Below are 21195 nucleotides of genomic sequence, written 5' to 3' on the forward strand. Positions count from 1 at the left end.
TACTAAACATGTCCTCTACTGTGCTGTATAATACCTGTCCTCTACTGTACTGTATTAGACGTGTCCTCTACTGTATTAGACCTGTCCTCTACTGTACTAAACATGTCCTCTACTGTACTGTATTATACCTGTCCTCTACTGTACTGTATTAGACCTGTCCTCTACTGTATTAGACCTGTCCTCTACTGTACTAAACATGTCCTCTACTGTACTGTATTATACCTGTCCTCTACTGTACTGTATTAGACCTGTCCTCTACTGTACTGTTTTAGACCTGTCCTCTACTGTACTGTTTTAGACTTGTCCTCTACTGTATTAGACCTGTCCTCTACTGTATTAGACCTGTCCTCTACTGTACTGTATTAGACCTGTCCTCTACTGTACTAAACATGTCCTCTACTGTACTGTATTATACCTGTCCTCTACTGTACTGTATTAGACCTGTCCTCTACTGTACTAAACATGTCCTCTACTGTACTGTATTATACCTGTCCTCTACTGTACTGTATTAGACCTGTCCTCTACTGTACTGTTTTAGACCTGTCCTCTACTGTATTAGACCTGTCCTCTACTGTATTAGACCTGTCCTCTACTGTACTGTATTAGACCTGTCCTCTACTGTACTGTTTTAGACCTGTCCTCTACTGTACTGTTTTAGACCTGTCCTCTACTGTACTGTTTTAGACCTGTCCTCTACTGTATTAGACCTGTCCTCTACTGTACTGTATTAGACCTGTCCTCTACTGTACTGTTTTAGACCTGTCCTCTACTGTACTGTTTTAGACCTGTCCTCTACTGTATTAGACCTGTCCTCTACTGTATTAGACCTGTCCTCTACTGTACTGTATTAGACCTGTCATCTACTGTATTAGACCTGTCCTCTACTGTATTAGACCTGTCCTCTACTGTATTAGACCTGTCCTCTACTGTATTAGACATGTCCTCTACTGTACTGTATTAGACCTGTCCTCTTCTGTACTGTATTAGACCTGTCTTCTACTGTATTAGACCTGTCCTCTACTGTACTGTATTAGACCTGTCCTCTACTGTATTAGACCTGTCCTCTACTGTATTAGACCTGTCCTCTACTGTACTGTATTAGACCTGTCCTCTACTGTATTAGACCTGTCCTCTACTGTACTGTATTAGACCTGTCCTCTACTGTATTAGACCTGTCCCTCTACTGTACTGTATTAGACCTGTCCGCTACTGTATTAGACCTGTCCTCTACTGTACTGTATTAGACCTGTCCTCTACTGTATTAGACCTGTCCTCTACTGTACTGTATTAGACCTGTCCTCTACTCTACTGTATTAGACCTGTCCTCTACTGTACTGTATTAGACCTGTCCCCTACTGTATTAGACCTGTCCTCTACTGTATTAAACCTGTCCTCTACTGTATTAGACCTGTCCTCTACTGTACTATATTAGACCTGTCCTCTACTGTACTGTATTAGACCTGTCCTCTACTGTATTAAACCTGTCCTCTACTGTATTAGACCTGTCCTCTACTGTACTATATTAGACCTGTCCTCTACTGTACTGTATTAGACCTGTCCTCTACTGTATTAGACCTGTCCCTCTACTGTACTGTATTAGACCTGTCCTCTACTGTATTAGACCTGTCCTCTACTGTACTGTATTAGACCTGTCCTCTACTGTACTGTATTAGACCTGTCCTCTACTGTACTGTATTAGACCTGTCCTCTACTGTACTGTTTTAGATCTGTCCTCTATTGTATGGATTAGGGGAAGAAGTTACCTCTGTTTTTTAAATTTCTTTCTCTCTCCATCCCTCTCAGGGTCAGATTTTGAGTTGTTTTTTAAATATCTCTCTCTCCCTCCCAGGGTCAGATTTTGAATTGTTTAAAAAAAAAATCTCTCTCTCCCTCTCATGGTCAGATTTTGGTGACAGTTCAGATGACTCTGAAGATCCAGACCAAGTTTACCCCAAGCCCCAGTCTGTGAACATGGCAGACAGGGTAAGATAGTGTGTGTGTGTACTCTGAATATGTGTCTAGACTCCTGTAATGTTATTGTGTTGCTGTGTGTCAGTGACAGCTGTGTTGTCCAATAGGATGTGTTCCTGCCGGTGCCGGGGTGGGGGAAGGGGCGGTACAGCTCTCTCTGCAGCGACGATGAACTATTGGACGATGACAACGAGCCAATCAGCAACCGGTTAGTGTCCCCTGACCCCTGACCTCTGACCTCTGGTGACATCATTGTCCCCATAGAGAGAGGGAATAACACTCTCTCTCTCTTTCATTCTCCTCTCTCTCTTTTTATTTTCTTTCTTTATCTTTCTCTCACTTTCACTCTCTTTCTTTCTCTCAGTCAGAGCTCATGGCAGGACTATGGTCTGAGTACGCTACAGGAGAGTGTCTACCTGCCGGTCACAGGCAGGGTCCTAGCCCAGCCCCCTAGAGATGGCCCCTCCCCTGTTCTAAAGATGGGCTGGCTGGATAAGAACCCACCGCAGGGGTACGACGCACACACACACACACGCACACACACACACACACACACACACACACACACACACACACACACACACACACACACACACACACACACACACACACACACACATCCAGTATACGACCTCCCTAACTGTATGTATGTGTGTGCAGGTCTCTGTACTACCAGAGGAGATGGGTGAAGCTGGATGTTGACTACCTGAGATACTTTGACAACGACAAGGTGCGGTAACTATGAGTTCAGTTGGCCATCTACACTGTCCTGTTAGTCTATACATTACCTAGGTCATGATGTCCCCCATTAGTATTTCTCAGAGATGTGGTTTCTCTATTGATTGTCTGTGTTGTGTGTGACAGCGGTCGTATGAGTCATGGTGTGTTGTGTGTGTGTGTGACAGCAGTCGTATGAGTCATGGTGTGTTGTGTGTGTGTGTGACAGCGGTTATATGAGTCATGGTGTGTGTGTGTGACAGCGGTCGTATGAGTCATGGTGTGTTGTGTGTGTGACAACGGTCGTATGAGTCATGGTGTGTTGTGTGTGTGTGTGTGAGACAGCGGTCGTATGAGTCATGGTGTGTTGTGTGTGTGTGACAGCGGTCGTATGAGTCATGGTGTGTTGTGTGTGTGTGTGTGTGGGACAGCAGTCCTATGAGTCATGGTGTGTTGTGTGTGTGACAGCGGTCATATGAGTCATGGTGTGTTGTGTGTGTGACAGCGGTCGTATGAGTCATGGTGTGTTATGTGTGTGTGTGTGTGACAGCGGTCGTATGAGTCATGGTGTGTTGTGTGTGTGTGACAGCGGTCGTATGAGTCATGGTGTGTTGTGTTGCAGGAGGTATACTCTAAGAGGATCATACCAACGGCTGCCATTACGGGGGTGACCAACGTGGGGGAGCAGAAATTTGAGGTGGTCACAACCAACCGGACCTTTCTCTTCAGGGCCGAGAGCGACTGTGAGTGTGTGTGTGGGTGTGTGTGTGTGTGTGTACATCCTTTGTTGTTCTTCTCTGGTTGTCAGCCCAGAAACCTTGACCCCAAGTAAACACAGCAACATGTTTTGAGCCATGGTTTAATACACAGGGACTTGGTTCGTCCCTCTTCTTAAACGAGTCAGATAAACGGAAGTATTATACTGTGTACTAGTGCAAGTATAACTGTGTGTTCAGAACAATGTGGCGGAGGCGGATGGCAACCCTGGTCTTAGGAAAGCACAGAGAGAGGAAAACTCACCTTAGTTATGATCAATTACGAAAATATAGGAATGTATCAAATTGTTGCTTACTGAAACTCCCAAAATCATATCAACCCTTATAATAATTAAAGCAATGATAAACTAGATGATAATTTCAGCACCGTTTTGATTGAGACAATCGTGGGGGACTCGTCTTCATAAATCAATCAAGGTCTGAATCGGATATTTGACAATATGTAGGTTGGGGAAATGTTAGCTAAGTTGAGGTGAGTGCTAATGATCCAAGTTATTCTAGTTAGCTCATATATTAACTGATCAGAACACTTTGCTGGCATGCTATGTACAGTAGCTTAACAAGTGGATCATGCTCTTCACTCGCCTGTGACTGTGTTTGATCATCAATCAATGGGATTTTGTTTCACTGAATCTCCGTCTGTATATTTTATTAATTGATCTCTGGCTGGGCAAATGAGTGGTGGTATAGCTCATCTATCAACGATCATAAACATTTAGCATGCTATATTGTAGCCTAATCAAGTGTTCGTCTATCACTGATCTGAAACATTTAGCATGCTATAACGTAGCCTAATCAAGTGTTCGTCTATCACTGATCTGAAACATTTAGCATGCTATAACGTAGCCTAATCAAGTGTTCGTCTATCACTGATCTGAAACATTTAGCATGCTATAACGTAGCCTAATCAAGTGTTCGTCTATCACTGATCTGAAACATTTAGCATGCTATAACGTAGCCTAATCAAGTGTTCGTCTATCACTGATCTGAAACATTTAGCATGCTATAACGTAGCCTAATCAAGTGTTCGTCTATCACTGATCTGAAACATTTAGCATGCTATAACGTAGCCTAATCAAGTGTTCGTCTATCACTGATCTGAAACATTTAGCATGCTATATTGTAGCCTAATCAAGTGTTCGTCTATCACTGATCTGAAACATTTAGCATGCTATAACGTAGCCTAATCAAGTGTTCGTCTATCACTGATCTGAAACATTTAGCATGCTATATTGTAGCCTAATCAAGTGTTCGTCTATCACTGATCTGAAACATTTAGCTTGCTATAACGTAGCCTAATCAAGAGTTTTTCTATCACTGATCTGAAACATTTAGCATGCTAAAACGTAGCCTAATCAAGTGTTCGTCTATCACTGATCTGAAACATTTAGCATGCTATAACGTAGCCTAATCAAGTGTTCGTCTATCACTGATCTGAAACATTTAGCATGCTATATTGTAGCCTAATCAAGTGTTCATCTATCACTGATCTGAAACATTTAGCATGCTATATTGTAGCCTAATCAAGTGTTCGTCTATCACTGATCTGAAACATTTAGCATGCTATAACGTAGCCTAATCAAGTGTTCGTCTATCACTGATCTGAAACATTTAGCATGCTATAACGTAGCCTAATCAAGTGTTCGTCTATCACTGATCTGAAACATTTAGCATGCTATAACGTAGCCTAATCAAGTGTTCGTCTATCACTGATCTGAAACATTTAGCATGCTATAACGTAGCCTAATCAAGTGTTCGTCTATCACTGATCTGAAACATTTAGCATGCTATAACGTAGCCTAATCAAGTGTTCGTCTATCACTGATCTGAAACATTTAGCATGCTATATTGTAGCCTAATCAAGAGTTTGTCTATCACTGATCTGAAACATTTAGCATGCTATATTGTAGCCTAATCAAGTGTTCGTCTATCACTGATCTGAAACATTTAGCATGCTATATTGTAGCCTAATCAAGTGTTCGTCTATCACTGATCTGAAACATTTAGCATGCTATAACGTAGCCTAATCAAGTGTTCGTCTATCACTGATCTGAAACATTTAGCATGCTATAACGTAGCCTAATCAAGTGTTCGTCTATCACTGATCTGAAACATTTAGCATGCTATAACGTAGCCTAATCAAGTGTTCGTCTATCACTGATCTGAAACATTTAGCATGCTATAACGTAGCCTAATCAAGTGTTCGTCTATCACTGATCTGAAACATTTAGCATGCTATAACGTAGCCTAATCAAGTGTTCGTCTATCACTGATCTGAAACATTTAGCATGCTATATTGTAGCCTAATCAAGTGTTCGTCTATCACTGATCTGAAACATTTAGCATGCTATATTGTAGCCTAATCAAGAGTTTGTCTATCACTGATCTGAAACATTTAGCATGCTATAACGTAGCCTAATCAAGTGTTCGTCTATCACTGATATGAAACATTTAGCATGCTATATTGTAGCCTAATCAAGTGTTCGTCTATCACTGATCTGAAACATTTAGCATGCTATAACGTAGCCTAATCAAGTGTTCGTCTATCACTGATCTGAAACATTTAGCATGCTATAACGTAGCCTAATCAAGTGTTCGTCTATCACTGATCTGAAACATTTAGCATGCTATAACGTAGCCTAATCAAGTGTTCGTCTATCACTGATCTGAAACATTTAGCATGCTATAACGTAGCCTAATCAAGTGTTCGTCTATCACTGATCTGAAACATTTAGCATGCTATAACGTAGCCTAATCAAGTGTTCGTCTATCACTGATCTGAAACATTTAGCATGCTATAACGTAGCCTAATCAAGTGTTCGTCTATCACTGATCTGAAACATTTAGCATGCTATAACGTAGCCTAATCAAGTGTTCGTCTATCACTGATCTGAAACATTTAGCATGCTATAACGTAGCCTAATCAAGATTTCGTCTATCACTGATCTGAAACATTTAGCATGCTATAACGTAGCCTAATCAAGTGTTCGTCTATCACTGATCTGAAACATTTAGCATGCTATATTGTAGCCTAATCAAGAGTTCGTCTATCACTGATCTGAAACATTTAGCATGCTATAACGTAGCCTAATCAAGTGTTCGTCTATCACTGATCTGAAACATTTAGCATGCTATAACGTAGCCTAATCAAGTGTTCGTCTATCACTGATCTGAAACATTTAGCATGCTATAACGTAGCCTAATCAAGTGTTCGTCTATCACTGATCTGAAACATTTAGCATGCTATAACGTAGCCTAATCAAGTGTTCGTCTATCACTGATCTGAAACATTTAGCATGCTATATTGTAGCCTAATCAAGTGTTCGTCTATCACTGATCTGAAACATTTAGCATGCTATAACGTAGCCTAATCAAGTGTTCGTCTATCACTGATCTGAAACATTTAGCATGCTATAACGTAGCCTAATCAAGTGTTCGTCTATCACTGATCTGAAACATTTAGCATGCTATAACGTAGCCTAATCAAGTGTTCGTCTATCACTGATCTGAAACATTTAGCATGCTATAACGTAGCCTAATCAAGTGTTCGTCTATCACTGATCTGAAACATTTAGCATGCTATAACGTAGCCTAATCAGAGAAAATACCGTAGAACTGGCGACCGTGTCAGCGTGCGCTGCGCCCGTCCCGCCACAGGAGTCGCTAGAGCGCGATGGGACAAGGAAATCTAGGCCAGCCAAACCCTCCCCTAACCCGGACGACACTGGACCAATTGTGCGCCGCCTCATGGGTCTCCCGGTCGCGGCCCGGCTGCAACACAGCCCGGGATTGAACCCGGGTCAGTAGTGATACCTCAAGCACTGCGATGCAGTGCCTTAGACCGCTGCACAACTCGGGAGGCCACTCCAACCTATTCTTATCGCAATTTGAAACATTTCACTCATCAGAAAAATACTTTCATCATGGCAGCAAATGTCTCTGGCCCAGCCAATTTTTAAATCCTGGCACCGCTAGTGGCACCGCTGGCACTGCTAGTGTCTGCAGCTGCAGCTGCTGAGAGAGAGCCTTAGTAGGATAAAAGGTGCACAGACACTCACAGTTGATTTTATTCTTAACACAACACGGCAAGCCCGAAACCCACCCGGGTCCAAATCAACCCCGCAACAATGAGAACTCTAGAAACTCTAGCAACTCATCTGCCCATCATGCAGACATCAGCATCAAGCTGTTCATATCACACTGCTGCATGCTAAATCACTCTTCCTCTGTGTGTGTGTGTGTGTGTGTGTGTAGTTGAGAGGAATGAGTGGGTGTCAGTTCTGCAGAACTTCACTAGGGGGCACCAGGAGGGCAGCAGGGAGATTACTTCATCGGTCCCACACTCCTCGATGACCCCTGGTTCACCCCTGACCCCTGAAAAGCATGGCTACCTGGAGCTGAGGGGCCTGCGCTCCAAACTCTACACAGTCGTCTCCGGAGACAAGGTCTTCCTCTACAAGAACATGGAGGTGAGGCTGTGGGGGTGTTTGGTCCTAGGGGTGTTTGGTCCTAGGGGTGTTTGGTCCTAGGGGTATTTGGTCCTAGGGGTATTTGATCCTAGGGGTATTTGTTCCTAGGGGTATTTGGTCCTAAGGGTTTTTGGTCCTAGGGGTATTGGGTCCTAGGGGTGTTGGGTCCTAGGGGTGTTGGGTCCTAGGGGTGTTGGGTCCTAGGGGTGTTGGGACCTAGGGGTATTTGGTCCTAGGAGTGTTGGGTCCTAGGGGTGTTGGGTCCTAGGGGTGTTGGGTCCTAGGGGTGTTGGGTCCTAGGGGTATTGGGTCCTAGGGGTATTTGGTCCTAGGGGTGTTGGGTCCTAGGGGTGTTGGGTCCTAGGGGTTTTGGGTCCTAGGGCTGTTGGGTCCTAGGGGTGTTGGGTCCTAGGGGTATTGGGTCCTAGGGGTATTGGGTCCTAGGGGTGTTGGGTCCTAGGGGTGTTGGGTCCTAGGGCTGTTGGGTCCTAGGGGTGTTGGGTCCTAGGGCTGTTGGGTTCTAGGGGTGTTGGGTCCTAGGGGTGTTGGGTCCTAGGGGTATTGGTCCTAGGGGTGCTGGTCCTAGTGGTGTTGGGTCCTAGGGGTGTTGGGTCCTAGGGGTGTTGGGTGCTAGGGGTGTTGGGTCCTAGGGGTGTTGGGTGCTAGGGGTGTTGGGTCCTAGGGGTGTTGGTCCTAGGGGTGTTGGGTGCTAGGGGTGTTGGGTCCTAGGGGTATTGGTCCTAGGGGTATTGGGTCCTAGTGGTGTTGGGTCCTAGGGGTGTTGGGTCCTAGGGGTGTTGGGTGCTAGGGGTGTTGGGTCCTAGGGGTGTTGGGTCCTAGGGCTGTTGGGTTCTAGGGGTGTTGGGTCCTAGGGGTGTTGGGTCCTAGGGGTGTTGGTCCTAGTGGTGTTGGGTCCTAGGGGTGTTGGGTCCTAGGGGTGTTGGGTCCTAGGGGTGTTGGGTGCTAGGGGTGTTGGGTCCTAGGGGTATTGGGTTCTAGGGGTGTTGGGTCCTAGGGGTGTTGGGTCCTAGGGGTGTTGGGTCCTAGGGGTATTGGTCCTAGGGGTGTTGGGTCCTAGGGGTGTTGGGTCCTAGGGGTGTTGGGTCCTAGGGGTGTTGGGTCCTAGGGGCATTGGGTCCTAGTGGTGTTTGGTCCTAGGGGTGTTGGGTCCTAGGGGTGTTGGGTCCTAGGGGTGTTGGGTCCTAGGGGTATTGGGTCCTAGTGGTGTTGGGTCCTAGGGGTGTTGGGTCCTAGGGGTGTTGGAAATAATTTATTTGGAATTAAGTATTTGACAATAGTTTTGCTATTTTGGTCACATCCTGAAATGTGTGTCTTTTGCATCCCCTTGATATTTGAAGTAGAAATTGTGCACCAATATAGAATTTTAATTCCATTCCCCTGTCACGTGAGGATTTATGGCTGATTTAAGAAGAAATCGTCAACCCTGTTACGGTCAACCCTGTTACGGTCAACCCTGTTACGGTCAACCCTGTAAAGGTCAACCCTGTCACTTTATTTGGCACTTAATAGGCACTTATTGTAGTAAAACATTTTATTTAACCTCTTGAGAAAACTTGTTTTTTATGAATTTGAACGTGTGCTCTTCATGACAGATTGTTAAAATTAGGTGACATCACAAGGTGTTTTTTGGACCAAGTTACACGTCTCCAAAGTCACCAAATTGGTGGAATGACCCATTTATTGAAATTTATTTTAAAATAAAAGTATCTGGTTTGGCCACATTTATTTAGAAAATACTCAAATGCACATCAAATACGTGTCTAAGACCACATTTAGACAGGCAGCCCAATTCTGATATTTGTTTCCATTAATTGGTGTTTTGATCCATCAGATGTGAAAAGATCCGATGGGATTGGTCAAAAGACCAATCAGTGGAAAAAAAAAAATAAGATCAGATTTGGGCTGCTTGTGTAAACGCAGCCTGACTAGCAAATACTTAATATATATGTATGTATTTGAACCCAGCTCTGATCTTGTTGTAGTGGGTGATGTCAGCTGTGTGATATGTCTGTTCTGTTTCCAGGACTACCGTCTTGGCATCGGCATCACGTCTATCGACATGAACGTAGGAAACGTGAAAGACACTGACCGCCGCAGCTTTGATCTGACAACACCCTACCGCATCTTCAGGTTTACACACACAGAAATACAAAGCAGCAAAAAAGAGTGTAGTTAGAAAGAGTGTAGTCAGTTTGACTGTGTGTGTGTGTGTGTGTGTGTGTGTGTGTGTGTGTGTGTGTGTGTGTGTGTGAAGAGAAGAGGAAGGACTAAACCACGAGGGTCTGTGTCAAGCTGTTCAGAGGTCACATCTGTGTGTGTGTGTGTGGATGTCTCATTCCGTCTCATTCTAATGTCAATGTGTGTGTATGTGTGTGTGTGTGTGTGTGTGTGTGTGTGTGTGTGTGTGTGTGTGTGTGTGTGTGTGTGTGTGTGTGTGTGTGTGGATGTCTCATTCCGTCTCATTCTAATGTCAATGTGTGTGTGTGTGTGTAGTTTTCTAGCGGATTCAGAACAACATAAAGACCAGTGGGTAGAAGCGATGCGTGAAGCGATTGGAGAGGCTCTGTCCAATAGCGAGGTGGCTAATCAAATCTGGGCGGAGCCTAGCAATGGTTGCTGTGCCGACTGTGGCGCCGCCAAACCTGAGTGGGCTGCCATCAACCTGTGTGTGGTGGTCTGCAAACGCTGTGCAGGTGAGTGTGTTAACTATCACCCAGTTGCAGAACTTTCAGATCCACTGACCTTTGGTAGGACCTATTTGTGTTATATACAGAATCCTTTATAGTGGAGCAGTCCAAGACTTATGCATTTTGTGTGTGTGTGTGTGTGTGTGTGTGTGTGTGTGTGTGTTGTAGGAGAGCACCGCGGTTTGGGCCCCAGCATCTCTAAGGTGCGCAGTCTGAAGATGGACAGGAGGGTGTGGACAGAGGAGCTTATACAGGTACACACACACACACACACACACACACACACACACACACACACACACACACACACACACACACACTAAATACTTTATTTGAATCCACCAATCAAATAACAAAAAAGGATCCAAACACTTCAAAGGTCCCTGTATGCATGGAATTGAAGAGTGCCGAAAGTACCTCCTTCTCCAAACAGCTAGACTGCCCACGACAGCTGAAACAGAACAGTACCTCCTTCTCCAAACAGCTAGACCGCCCACGACAGCTGAAACAGAACAGTACCTCCTTCTCCAAACAGCTAGACTGCCCACGACAGCTGAAACAGAACAGTACCTCCTTCTCCAAACAGCTAGACTGCCCACGACAGCTGAAACAGAACAGTACCTCCTTCTCCAAACAGCTAGACTGCCCATGGCAGCTGAAACAGAACAGTACCTCCTTCTCCAAACAGCTAGACTGCCCACGACAGCTGAAACAGAACAGTACCTCCTTCTCCAAACAGCTAGACTGACCACGACAGCTGAAACAGAACAGTACCTCCTTCTCCAAACAGCTAGACTGACCACGACAGCTGAAACAGAACAGTACCTCCTTCTCCACACAGCTAGACTGCCCACGACAGCTGAAACAGAACAGTACCTCCTTCTCCAAACAGCTAGACTGCCCATGGCAGCTGAAACAGAACAGTACCTCCTTCTCCAAACAGCTAGACTGCCCACGACAGCTGAAACAGAACAGTACCTCCTTCTCCAAACAGCTAGACTGACCACGACAGCTGAAACAGAACAGTACCTCCTTCTCCAAACAGCTAGACTGACCACGACAGCTGAAACAGAACAGTACCTCCTTCTCCACACAGCTAGACTGACCACGACAGCTGAAACAGAACAGTACCTCCTTCTCCACACAGCTAGACTGTAGCACGACAGCTGAAACAGAACAGTATTTTGGCTAACTACTGTGTCCCTCTCTAATACCCCTGCCTGTCCCTTACCTGTCCCCAAGGTGTTCCTGTTGCTAGGTAATGAGCGTCTGAACAGATTTTGGGCGGCGAACGTCCCTCCCAGCGAGGCGCTGAGTCCGACCAGCTGCAGCGAAGACCGCCGACGATTCGTCAGCTCCAAATACAGACAGGGCAAATACCGCAAATACCACCCCCTCTACGGCAACCAGGAAGAGCTTAACAACGTAAGAACAACCTTTATATAACCCTGATCTGACCTCCAAACTAACCTTAATGTAACCCTACCACATCTAAATGACAACCAGAACGATCCCATACCCCTCCAGTATCTCTCCCTCCAGTATCCACACCCCTCCAGTATCCACACCCCTCCAGTATCCACACCCCTCCAGGATCTATCCCCCTCCAGTATCTATCCCCCTCCAGTATCCACACCCCTCCAATATCCATACCCCTCCAGTATTTATCCCCCTCCAGTATCTATCCCCCTCCAGTATCTATCCCCCTCCAGTATCTATCCCCCTCCAGGATTTATCCCCCTCCAGTATCTATCCCCTCCAGTATTTTTCCCCCTCCAGTATCTATCCCCCTCCAGGATTTATCCCCCTCCAGTATCTATCCCCCTACAGTATCTATCCCCCTCCAGTATCTATCCCCCTCCAGTATCCACACCCCTCCAGTATCCACACCCCTCCAGTATCTATTCCCCTCCAGTATCCACACCCCTCCAGTATCTATCTCCAGTATCTATCCCCCTCCAATATCCACACCCCTCCAGTATCTATCCCCCTCCATCTATCCCCCTCCAGTATCCAGTCCCTCCAGTATCTATCCCCCTCCAGTATCCACACCCCTCCAGTATATATCCCCCTCCAGTATCCACACCCCTCCAGTATCTATCCCCCTCCAGTATCTATCCCCCTCCAGTATCTATCCCCCTCCAGTATCCAGTCCCTCCAGTATCTATCCCCCTCCAGTATCTATCCCCCTCCAGTATCTATCCCCCTCCAGTATCCACACCCCTCCAGTATCCACACCCCTCCAGTATCTATCCCCCTCCAGTATCCACACCCCTCCAGTATCTATCCCCCTCCAGTATCCACACCCCTCCAGTATCTATCCTCCTCCAGTATCCTCACCCCTCCAGTATATATCCCCCTCCAGTATCCACACCCCTCCAGTATCCACACCCCTCCAGTATCTATCCCCCTCCAGTATCTATCCCCCTCCAGTATCCACACCCCTCCAGTATATATCCCCCTCCAGTATCCACACCCCTCCAGTATCTATCCCCCTCCAGTATATATCCCCCTCCAGTATCCACACCCCTCCAGTATCCACACCCCTCCAGTATATATCCCCCTCCAGTATCCACACCCCTCCAGTATCTATCCCCCTCCAGTATCTATCCCCCTCCAGTATCTAGTCCCTCCAGTATCCACACCCCTCCAGTATCTATCCCCCTCCAGTATCTAGTACCTCCAGTATCCACACCCCTCCAGTATCCATACCCCTCCAGTATCTATCCCCCTCCAGTATCCAGCCCCTCCAGTGTCTATCCCCCTCCAGTATCCAGCCCCTCCAGTGTCTATCCCCCTCCAGTATCCACACCCCTCCAGTATATATCCCCCTCCAGTATCCAGCCCCTCCAGTATCCACACCCCTCCAGTATCTATCCCCCTCCAGTATCCACACCCCTCCAGTATATATCCCCCTCCAGTATCCAGCCCCTCCAGTATCCACACCCCTCCAGTATATATCCCCCTCCAGTATCCACACCCCTCCAGTATCCACACCCCTCCAGTATCTATCCCCCTCCAGTATCTATCCCCCTCCAGTATCTAGTCCCTCCAGTATCCATACCCCTCCAGTATCTATCCCCCTCCAGTATCTAGTACCTCCAGTATCCACACCCCTCCAGTATCCAGCCCCTCCAGTATCCACACCCCTCCAGTATATATCCCCCTCCAGTATCCACACCCCTCCAGTATCCACACCCCTCCAGTATATATCCCCCTCCAGTATCCACACCTCTCCAGTATCCACACCCCTCCAGTATCTATCCCCCTCCAGTATCTATCCCCCTCCAGTATCTAGTCCCTCCAGTATCCATACCCCTCCAGTATCTATCCCCCTCCAGTATCTAGTCCCTCCAGTATCCACACCCCTCCAGTATATATCCCCCTCCAGTATCCACACCCCTCCAGTATCCACACCCCTCCAGTATCTATCCCCCTCCAGTATCTATCCCCCTCCAGTATCTAGTCCCTCCAGTATCCATACCCCTCCAGTATCTATCCCCCTCCAGTATCTAGTACCTCCAGTATCCACACCCCTCCAGTATCCAGCCCCTCCAGTACCCTTCTCTTCCATTCAGTGTGTGTGTTTCTGTGTAGTGAATGCCTTAGTGTTACAGCTCTTAGCTGGGTCAGTCAATAGCCTCTTAACCCAGTTACCAGAAGCAATGCCAACTGCACACAGCTCTCTGTCTCTCTCTCTCTGTGAGTGTGTGTGTAGATGTGTATGTGAGTGTGGGGTGTGTGTGAGTGTGGGGTGTGTGTGTGTGTGAGAATCACATTCAGCACATGACTTTGAGTGATTCCATTTTCCTCCTTAAGTGATTTAGTTAACCAGATGTTCATGCCCAGTGTGTGTGTGTGTGTGTGTGTGTGTGTGTGTGTGTGGGGGGGGGGGGGGGGGGGGGGGAGTGCAACAGAGATGTAAAGAAACTCAATATATAGGACGTTTTCTCTCTGCTTCTGATTGTTGGACTAGGATGCAACGGCATAGGGAGACACACACACACACACATACACACACACACACACACACACACAAACACCCTCTCTCTCGCTCTTCATGCGTTGAACTAAATGAATCCTTTGTTCTCCTTCTCCCCTCTCTTTTTTCTGGTCTGTTCCCGTTCTCCCTGGTCCATTCCCTGCTGCCTGGACTGTGTCTCTGTGTTCTCCCTGGTCCATTCCCTGTTGTCTGGACTGTGTCTCTCTCTGTGTTCTCCCTGGTCCATTCCCTGCTGCCTGGACTGTGTCTCTGTGTTCTCCCTGGTCCATTCCCTGTTGTCTGGACTGTGTCTCTCTCTGTGTTCTCCCTGGTCCATTCCCTGCTGCCTGGACTGTGTCTCTGTGTTCTCCCTGGTCCATTCCCTGCTGCCTGGACTGTGTCTCTCTCTGTGCTCTTCCTGGGCCTCAACCCACCTCGAGCATGTATAAGCTCATGTTGCTGACTCCACCCCTCCATCAGATGTCATCATGGTCTTTCTACAGGAATGTTCTCTAACCCCGCCCCTCCAGAGTTTTTCTCCTCCCCCTTTTATCCCTGTTTCACTGTTTGGGTCTGGTCAGTGGAGCTGAGTGTCTGGTCAGTGGAGCTGAGGGTCTGGTCTGTGGAGCTGAGGGTCTGGTCAGTGGAGCTGAGGGTCTGGTCAGTGGAGCTGAGGGTCTGGTCAGTGGAGCTGAGGGTCTGGTCAGTGGAGCTGAGGAAAGTGTTTCTCTCTGTCTCTCCTCCTCTCTTCTGTTGATGTATTTTTGTGAGGAGGGCTCTTGCATCGTCTTCACTTGGAACTATGCAGTTTGGGACACACACACACATGCACACACACACACATGCACCGGTGACATTCAAGAGGACTACACTGTCAGCTCATGGGTGAGTACACCACTGCAGTAGCTGTGTAGGACTGTGTGCTCTGTTTGTTGGCATTGTATGTTTGTGGACAAGGCCTGTTTTTGTGTTTGTGTTTGTGTGTCGTGTGTATAAAATGTGAGAGGGACAAGAATGTGTTTGAGAGTTGTATTTGAGTGTGGGTCTGAGAGTTGTATCCGAGTGTGGGTCTGAGAGTTGTATTTGAGTGTGGGTCTGAGAGTTGTATTGGAGTGTGGGTCTGAGAGTTGTATTGGAGTGTGGGTCTGAGAGTTGTATTGGAGTGTGGGTCTGAGAGTTGTATTGGAGTGTGGGTCTGAGAGTTGTATTGGAGTGTGGGTCTGAGAGTTGTACCCGAGTGTGGGTCTGAGAGTTGTATTCGAGTGTGGTTCTGAGAGTTGTATTTGAGTGTGGTTCTGAGAGTTGTATTTGAGTGTGGGTCTGAGAGTTGTATCCGAGTGTGGGTCTGAGAGTTGTATCCGAGTGTGGGTCTGAGAGTTGTATTCGAGTGTGGGTCTCAGAGTTGTATCCGAGTGTGGGTCTGAGAGTTGTATTTGAGTGTGGGTCTGAGAGTTGTATTTGAGTGTGGGTCTGAGAGTTGTATTTGAGTGTGGGTCTGAGAGTTGTACCCGAGTGTGGGTCTGAGAGTTGTATCCGAGTGTGGGTCTGAGAGTTGTATTGGAGTGTGGGTCTGAGAGTTGTATTGGAATGTGGGTCTGAGAGTTGTATTTGAGTGTGGGTCTGAGAGTTGTATCCGAGTGTGGGTCTGAGAGTTGTATTCGAGTGTGGGTCTGAGAGTTGTATTGGAGTGTGGGTCTGAGAGTTGTATTGGAGTGTGGGTCTGAGAGTTGTATTGGAGTGTGGGTCTGAGAGTTGTATTGGAGTGTGGGTCTGAGAGTTGTATTGGAGTGTGGGTCTGAGAGTTGTATTGGAGTGTGGGTCTGAGAGTTGTACCCGAGTGTGGGTCTGAGAGTTGTATTCGAGTGTGGTTCTGAGAGTTGTATTTGAGTGTGGTTCTGAGAGTTGTATTTGAGTGTGGGTCTGAGAGTTGTATTCAAGTGTGGGTCTGAGAGTTGTATCCGAGTGTGGGTCTGAGAGTTGTATCCGAGTGTGGGTCTGAGAGTTGTATTCGAGTGTGGGTCTGAGAGTTGTATCCGAGTGTGGGTCTGAGAGTTGTATCCGAGTGTGGGTCTCAGAGTTGTATTCGAGTGTGGGTCTGAGAGTTGTATTTGAGTGTGGGTCTGAGAGTTGTATTTGAGTGTGGGTCTGAGAGTTGTATCCGAGTGTGGGTCTCAGAGTTGTATCCGAGTGCGGGTCTCAGAGTTGTATCCGAGTGTGGGTCTCAGAGTTGTATTCGAGTGTGGGTCTCAGAGTTGTATTTGCGTAAGTGTGTTGAAGTGTGTAAATATGTGAGTTGGATGATTGAAATGGACGACTTCCTCTATGCTCAGCTGGAGGGAGACGTGTGACTCCATGTGTTCTTTGTATGGTCATAGCCTCCCCTTTCTGAATGGACAGTCTTGTACGAGTCAGCTCCCTCTCCCACTCTGCTGATCTATGCTGATAGCATCTTATAACACATCACGGCTAAACTACAGGGCACACGAGTAAATGAGGGATACTAAGTATATTGAAAGCAGATGCTTTCACACCGGTTAATTAAGAAATTAACATCCCATCATGCTTAAGAACGTGTGTTAAAAATGCCCAGTTGCCCATATATTTTGACTACAAGAGAATTGTGACTTTGGGTCTCAAAGGAGCATAGGGGGGGGGGGGGGGGGGTTTAAAAGGTGTGTGTCTCAGTCACCAGATCTCAACACAATTGAACTATTCTGGAGCGGCGCCTGAGGCAGAGCTTTCCACCACCATCAGCAAAATGCCAAATTATTGAATTTCTTGTGGAAGAATGGTGTCGCATCCCTCCGATAGAGTTCCAGATACTTGTAGAATCTTTGCCAAGGTGCATTGAAGCTGTTCTGGTGGCTCGTAGTGACCCAACGCCCTGTTAAGACACTTTATGTTGGTGTTTTCTTTATTTTGGCTGTTACCTATATGCCAGAATCTCATGGCACATCACAGCTAAACCATGTTAGCATCTTATAGCACATCACAGCTAAACCATGTTAGCATCTTATAACACATCACAGCTAAACCATGCTAGCATCTTATAGCACATCCCAGCTAAACCATGTTAGCATCTTATAACACATCACAGCTAAACCATACTAGCATATTATAGCACATCACAGCTAAACCATGCTAGCATCTTATAACACATCACAGCTAAACCATGCTAGCATCTTATAGCACATCACAGCTAAACTATGTTAGCATGCTATAACACATCACTGCTAAACAATGTTAGCATCTTATAGCACATCACAGCTAATCTATGTTAGCATCTTATAGCTAGCGCCAGGAGTTTTTCCTGGTCAGCTGACATGGTCAGGAAAAACTTGGATCCTAATTTGATTGCTATGCTACACAGTTATAACATAGTGAAGCTAAATTATTTCTGCTTTTCTAGCATCTCTCAGTGCAGGCTAGCACTGCTTTTACAGGGCTGCCAGTCTACCTCACAGCTAACCTCCACATGATAATTAACCTCTTTCGACTCTAGGGGGAGTATTTTCATTTTTGGAAAAAAAAACGTTCCCGTTTTAAACGGGATATTTTGTCAGGACAAGATGCTAGAATATGCAACCAACCCAGTGATTAGACAGCAACCATTGAGAATATTAATTTGACAGTGTGACTGTGGGCTGACAGTGTTATGAGACGCAGAGGTATTTGTGTGTGTGTATGGATGATTTTGGATATGTTTGTGTGTGCGAGTGGTTTAGGAATTTCTCCATATGTCTGTATTGAATATTGACATGTCTGTGTGGTTCGAACGCTACACCTCAACCTGAGCACTTGGTTCTGCCATCTTTGGTCTCTTGGGACTTCCACCCCTATGAGGGGCCGGCTTATCCCAGCCAAAGCTATTTTCTGCCCTGGCACACCAATGACCGAACAATGAATCCTTGCGCATCTTCTGAAAACGTATCTCGAGAGTATCTCGATTAGTCCTACATCACCCCCCCCCCCACCCCACCCCCCTACCGCAGAAATGTACTTACTGTGACTGTGATATGTGGTTGTCCTGCCTAGCTTCTTAGAATTAATGCACTAAGTCTTTCTGGATAAGTCTGCTAAATGACTACAATGTAAATAGTAGGTGCTGGGTGGGTGCAGGCGTGGTGTTGGCTGATTGTCTGACTTGCAGTAAACAATCTATGGGCCTGTTTCATTGGATGTGTGTCAATATGGCTCTTATATAGATCAGTTGCTAGGACACAGCTTCGATCCCTTTCTCTATCCTTACCCCTCGTATTCTCTTCTCTTTCTATCAGACCTCAGGATATGACCCAGATGCAGACAGTTCGAAATAACAAATATTTATTTACAAAACAGGGGGCAGGCAAGCTACAGATCAAGGGCAGGCAGAGGTCGATAATCCAGGGCAGAGTCTGTAAAGTACAGAACACCAGGCAGGCTCAGGGTCAGGGCAGGCATAATGGTCAAAAACCGGGAGAACTAGAAAAACAGGAGACAAGCACAAGACAGGTGAAACAGGAGATAGAGGGCTGTGAGACAGGTTTAATCATTGATACATGAAAGGTGGGATGTATACAGAGGGTTCGGTGCAATAGATGACAAACAGCAGAGGGGCTAAGGATCTTGGAGTTTAGGAAAGGGCCGATAAATCGGGGGGAAAGTTTGCGGGACTCTACCCGGAGGGGCAGATCCCGTGTGGACAGCCATACCCTCTGCCCAAGACAATAGCGGGGGAGCTGGGGTCGGGTGGCGGTTCGCCTGGTGACGATACCTGGAGGTGGTCTTGAGAAGAGTGGACCTAGCTCTCTTCCAGGTACGCCGACAGCAGCGGCCAAACATCTGGACCGAGGGTATGTTGCCCTCTTCCTCTTGCTCCGGGAAGAGCGGGGGTGATAACCAACGGAGCACTCGAAGGGCGAGAGCCCAGTGGCTAACTCGAAGGGCGAGAGCCCAGTGGCTGAGCAGGGAAGGGTGTTCCCAGGAGTACTCCACCCACACAAGTTTCTGGCTGCAGAAGGTGGGGCTGGCCGAGACAAGGCACTGAAGAGTCGTCTCCAGGTCTTGATTGTCACTCTCCGACTGGCCGTTGGATTTCGGATGAAACCAGGAGGACAGGCTGGCGGATGACCCAATGAGTGTGCAGAAGGCCTTCCAGTACCGGGACGAGAACTGAGGATCACGGTCGGTGACCATGTCCACCGGAAGTCCATGGATCCGGAAGACGTGCTGCACCATGACCTGGGCCGTCTCCTTGGCAGAAGGTAGCTTGGGGAGGGGAATGAAATGAGCGGTTTTGGAAAACCTGTCCACCACTGTGAGGATAGTGGTGTTTCCATCATACGAAGAGAGACCAGTGATGAAGTCCAGGGATATATGTGACCAGGGACGGTGAGGGACAGGAAGAGGTTGAAGGAGGCCAGTCGGAGCTTGCAGAGGAGTCTTGTTTTGACAGTGCAGGCGGCGATGAACGCGGAGACGTCCGGGACCATGGTGGGCCACCAAAATAAAGCATTGTCGCACAAAGGCCAGGGTCTGACGGGAGCCAGGGTGGCAGGCAAGCCTGGAAGAAGGAGCCCTTTCCAGAACCGGGGAGTGGGCTGCGTCTGGGACAAACATCTGATTAGCCGGAGCTCGACTGGGAACGCTGTACCTCACTGACCTGGTTCTCTATTCCCCAGACGAGGGTAGCCGCCAGGCTCGAGGTAGGAAGAATAGTCTCGGGGCCCGAGGGTGTAGATGTGGGGCTATAGTGGCGTGAAAGCATGTCCGATTTAACATTCTTAGACCCTGGCTGGTAGGAGATGGTGAAGTTGAACAGGGTGAACAACAGGGCCTATCGCGCTTGCCTGGAGTTGAGACGCTTGGCGGTACAGAGATATTCCAGGTTCTTGTGGTCCGTCCACACTGTGAATGGAAGTTCCGCCCCCTCTAACCAGTGTCTCCACTCCTCCAATGTCATCTTCACTGGGAGTAGTTCTCGATTCCCCACATCATAATTCCTCTCCGTGGCGGTAAGAGGATGGAAGGAGAAGGTGCAGGGATGCAGCTTAAGGTCCAGGGCAGAACACTGGGACAAGACGGCCCCCACTTCGACATTCGACGCGTCTAGGAAAGCCCAGTCAGCAGCTGGGGACCACGTGAATGGGACCTTGGGAGAGGTGAGTGCTGACAGGGGTTAAGCCAGGGTGCTAGAACCCCAGAAAAAAACGGAAATAGAAATAGGCAAATCCTAAGAGACGTTGCAGCTGCACTGGACGTGGGCTTGGGCCAATCCACCACCGATCTCAATGTTCCGGGATCCATCTGCACATTCCGAGCAGAGATGATGTATCCAAGGAAGGTGATGGTGGAGCATTGGAATTTGCATTTTTCGGCTTTGACAAAAAGCTGGGTCTCCAGGAGACGCTGGAGGACATGGAGGACGTGTTCTTGAGCCGAGCGGGAAAAAATGAGGATGTCGTCCAGGTAGACGAACACGAACCGGTTCAACATGCATCGGAGAATGTTATTAACCAGGGCCTGGAACACTGCAGGAGCATTGGTCAGACCGAATGGCATCACCAGGTTTTCATAATGTCCGCTAGCAGTGT

At 47.3% G+C, this 21195-nt stretch overlaps 1 protein-coding gene across 1 annotated transcript in view; it reads left to right on the forward strand.

The window, feature by feature from the left end:
• Positions 1 to 1903: 1903 nt before the first annotated feature.
• LOC139382775 (arf-GAP with Rho-GAP domain, ANK repeat and PH domain-containing protein 1) overlaps positions 1904 to 21195 on the forward strand; it is a 77193-nt gene continuing 57901 nt past the window's right edge. Inside the window, exons 1-10 of the mRNA XM_071126921.1 lie at positions 1904 to 1983; positions 2079 to 2179; positions 2336 to 2482; positions 2632 to 2701; positions 3311 to 3431; positions 7719 to 7933; positions 9978 to 10084; positions 10448 to 10647; positions 10810 to 10895; positions 11884 to 12066. Of these exons, the coding sequence (XP_070983022.1) occupies positions 1972 to 1983; positions 2079 to 2179; positions 2336 to 2482; positions 2632 to 2701; positions 3311 to 3431; positions 7719 to 7933; positions 9978 to 10084; positions 10448 to 10647; positions 10810 to 10895; positions 11884 to 12066 (1242 nt within the window). The 5' untranslated portion in view covers positions 1904 to 1971. The remainder of the gene's footprint in view (positions 1984 to 2078; positions 2180 to 2335; positions 2483 to 2631; positions 2702 to 3310; positions 3432 to 7718; positions 7934 to 9977; positions 10085 to 10447; positions 10648 to 10809; positions 10896 to 11883; positions 12067 to 21195) is intronic.

This window comes from Oncorhynchus clarkii, chromosome 24 (genome assembly GCF_045791955.1).
Source record: "Oncorhynchus clarkii lewisi isolate Uvic-CL-2024 chromosome 24, UVic_Ocla_1.0, whole genome shotgun sequence".
NCBI lineage: Eukaryota > Metazoa > Chordata > Actinopteri > Salmoniformes > Salmonidae > Oncorhynchus > Oncorhynchus clarkii.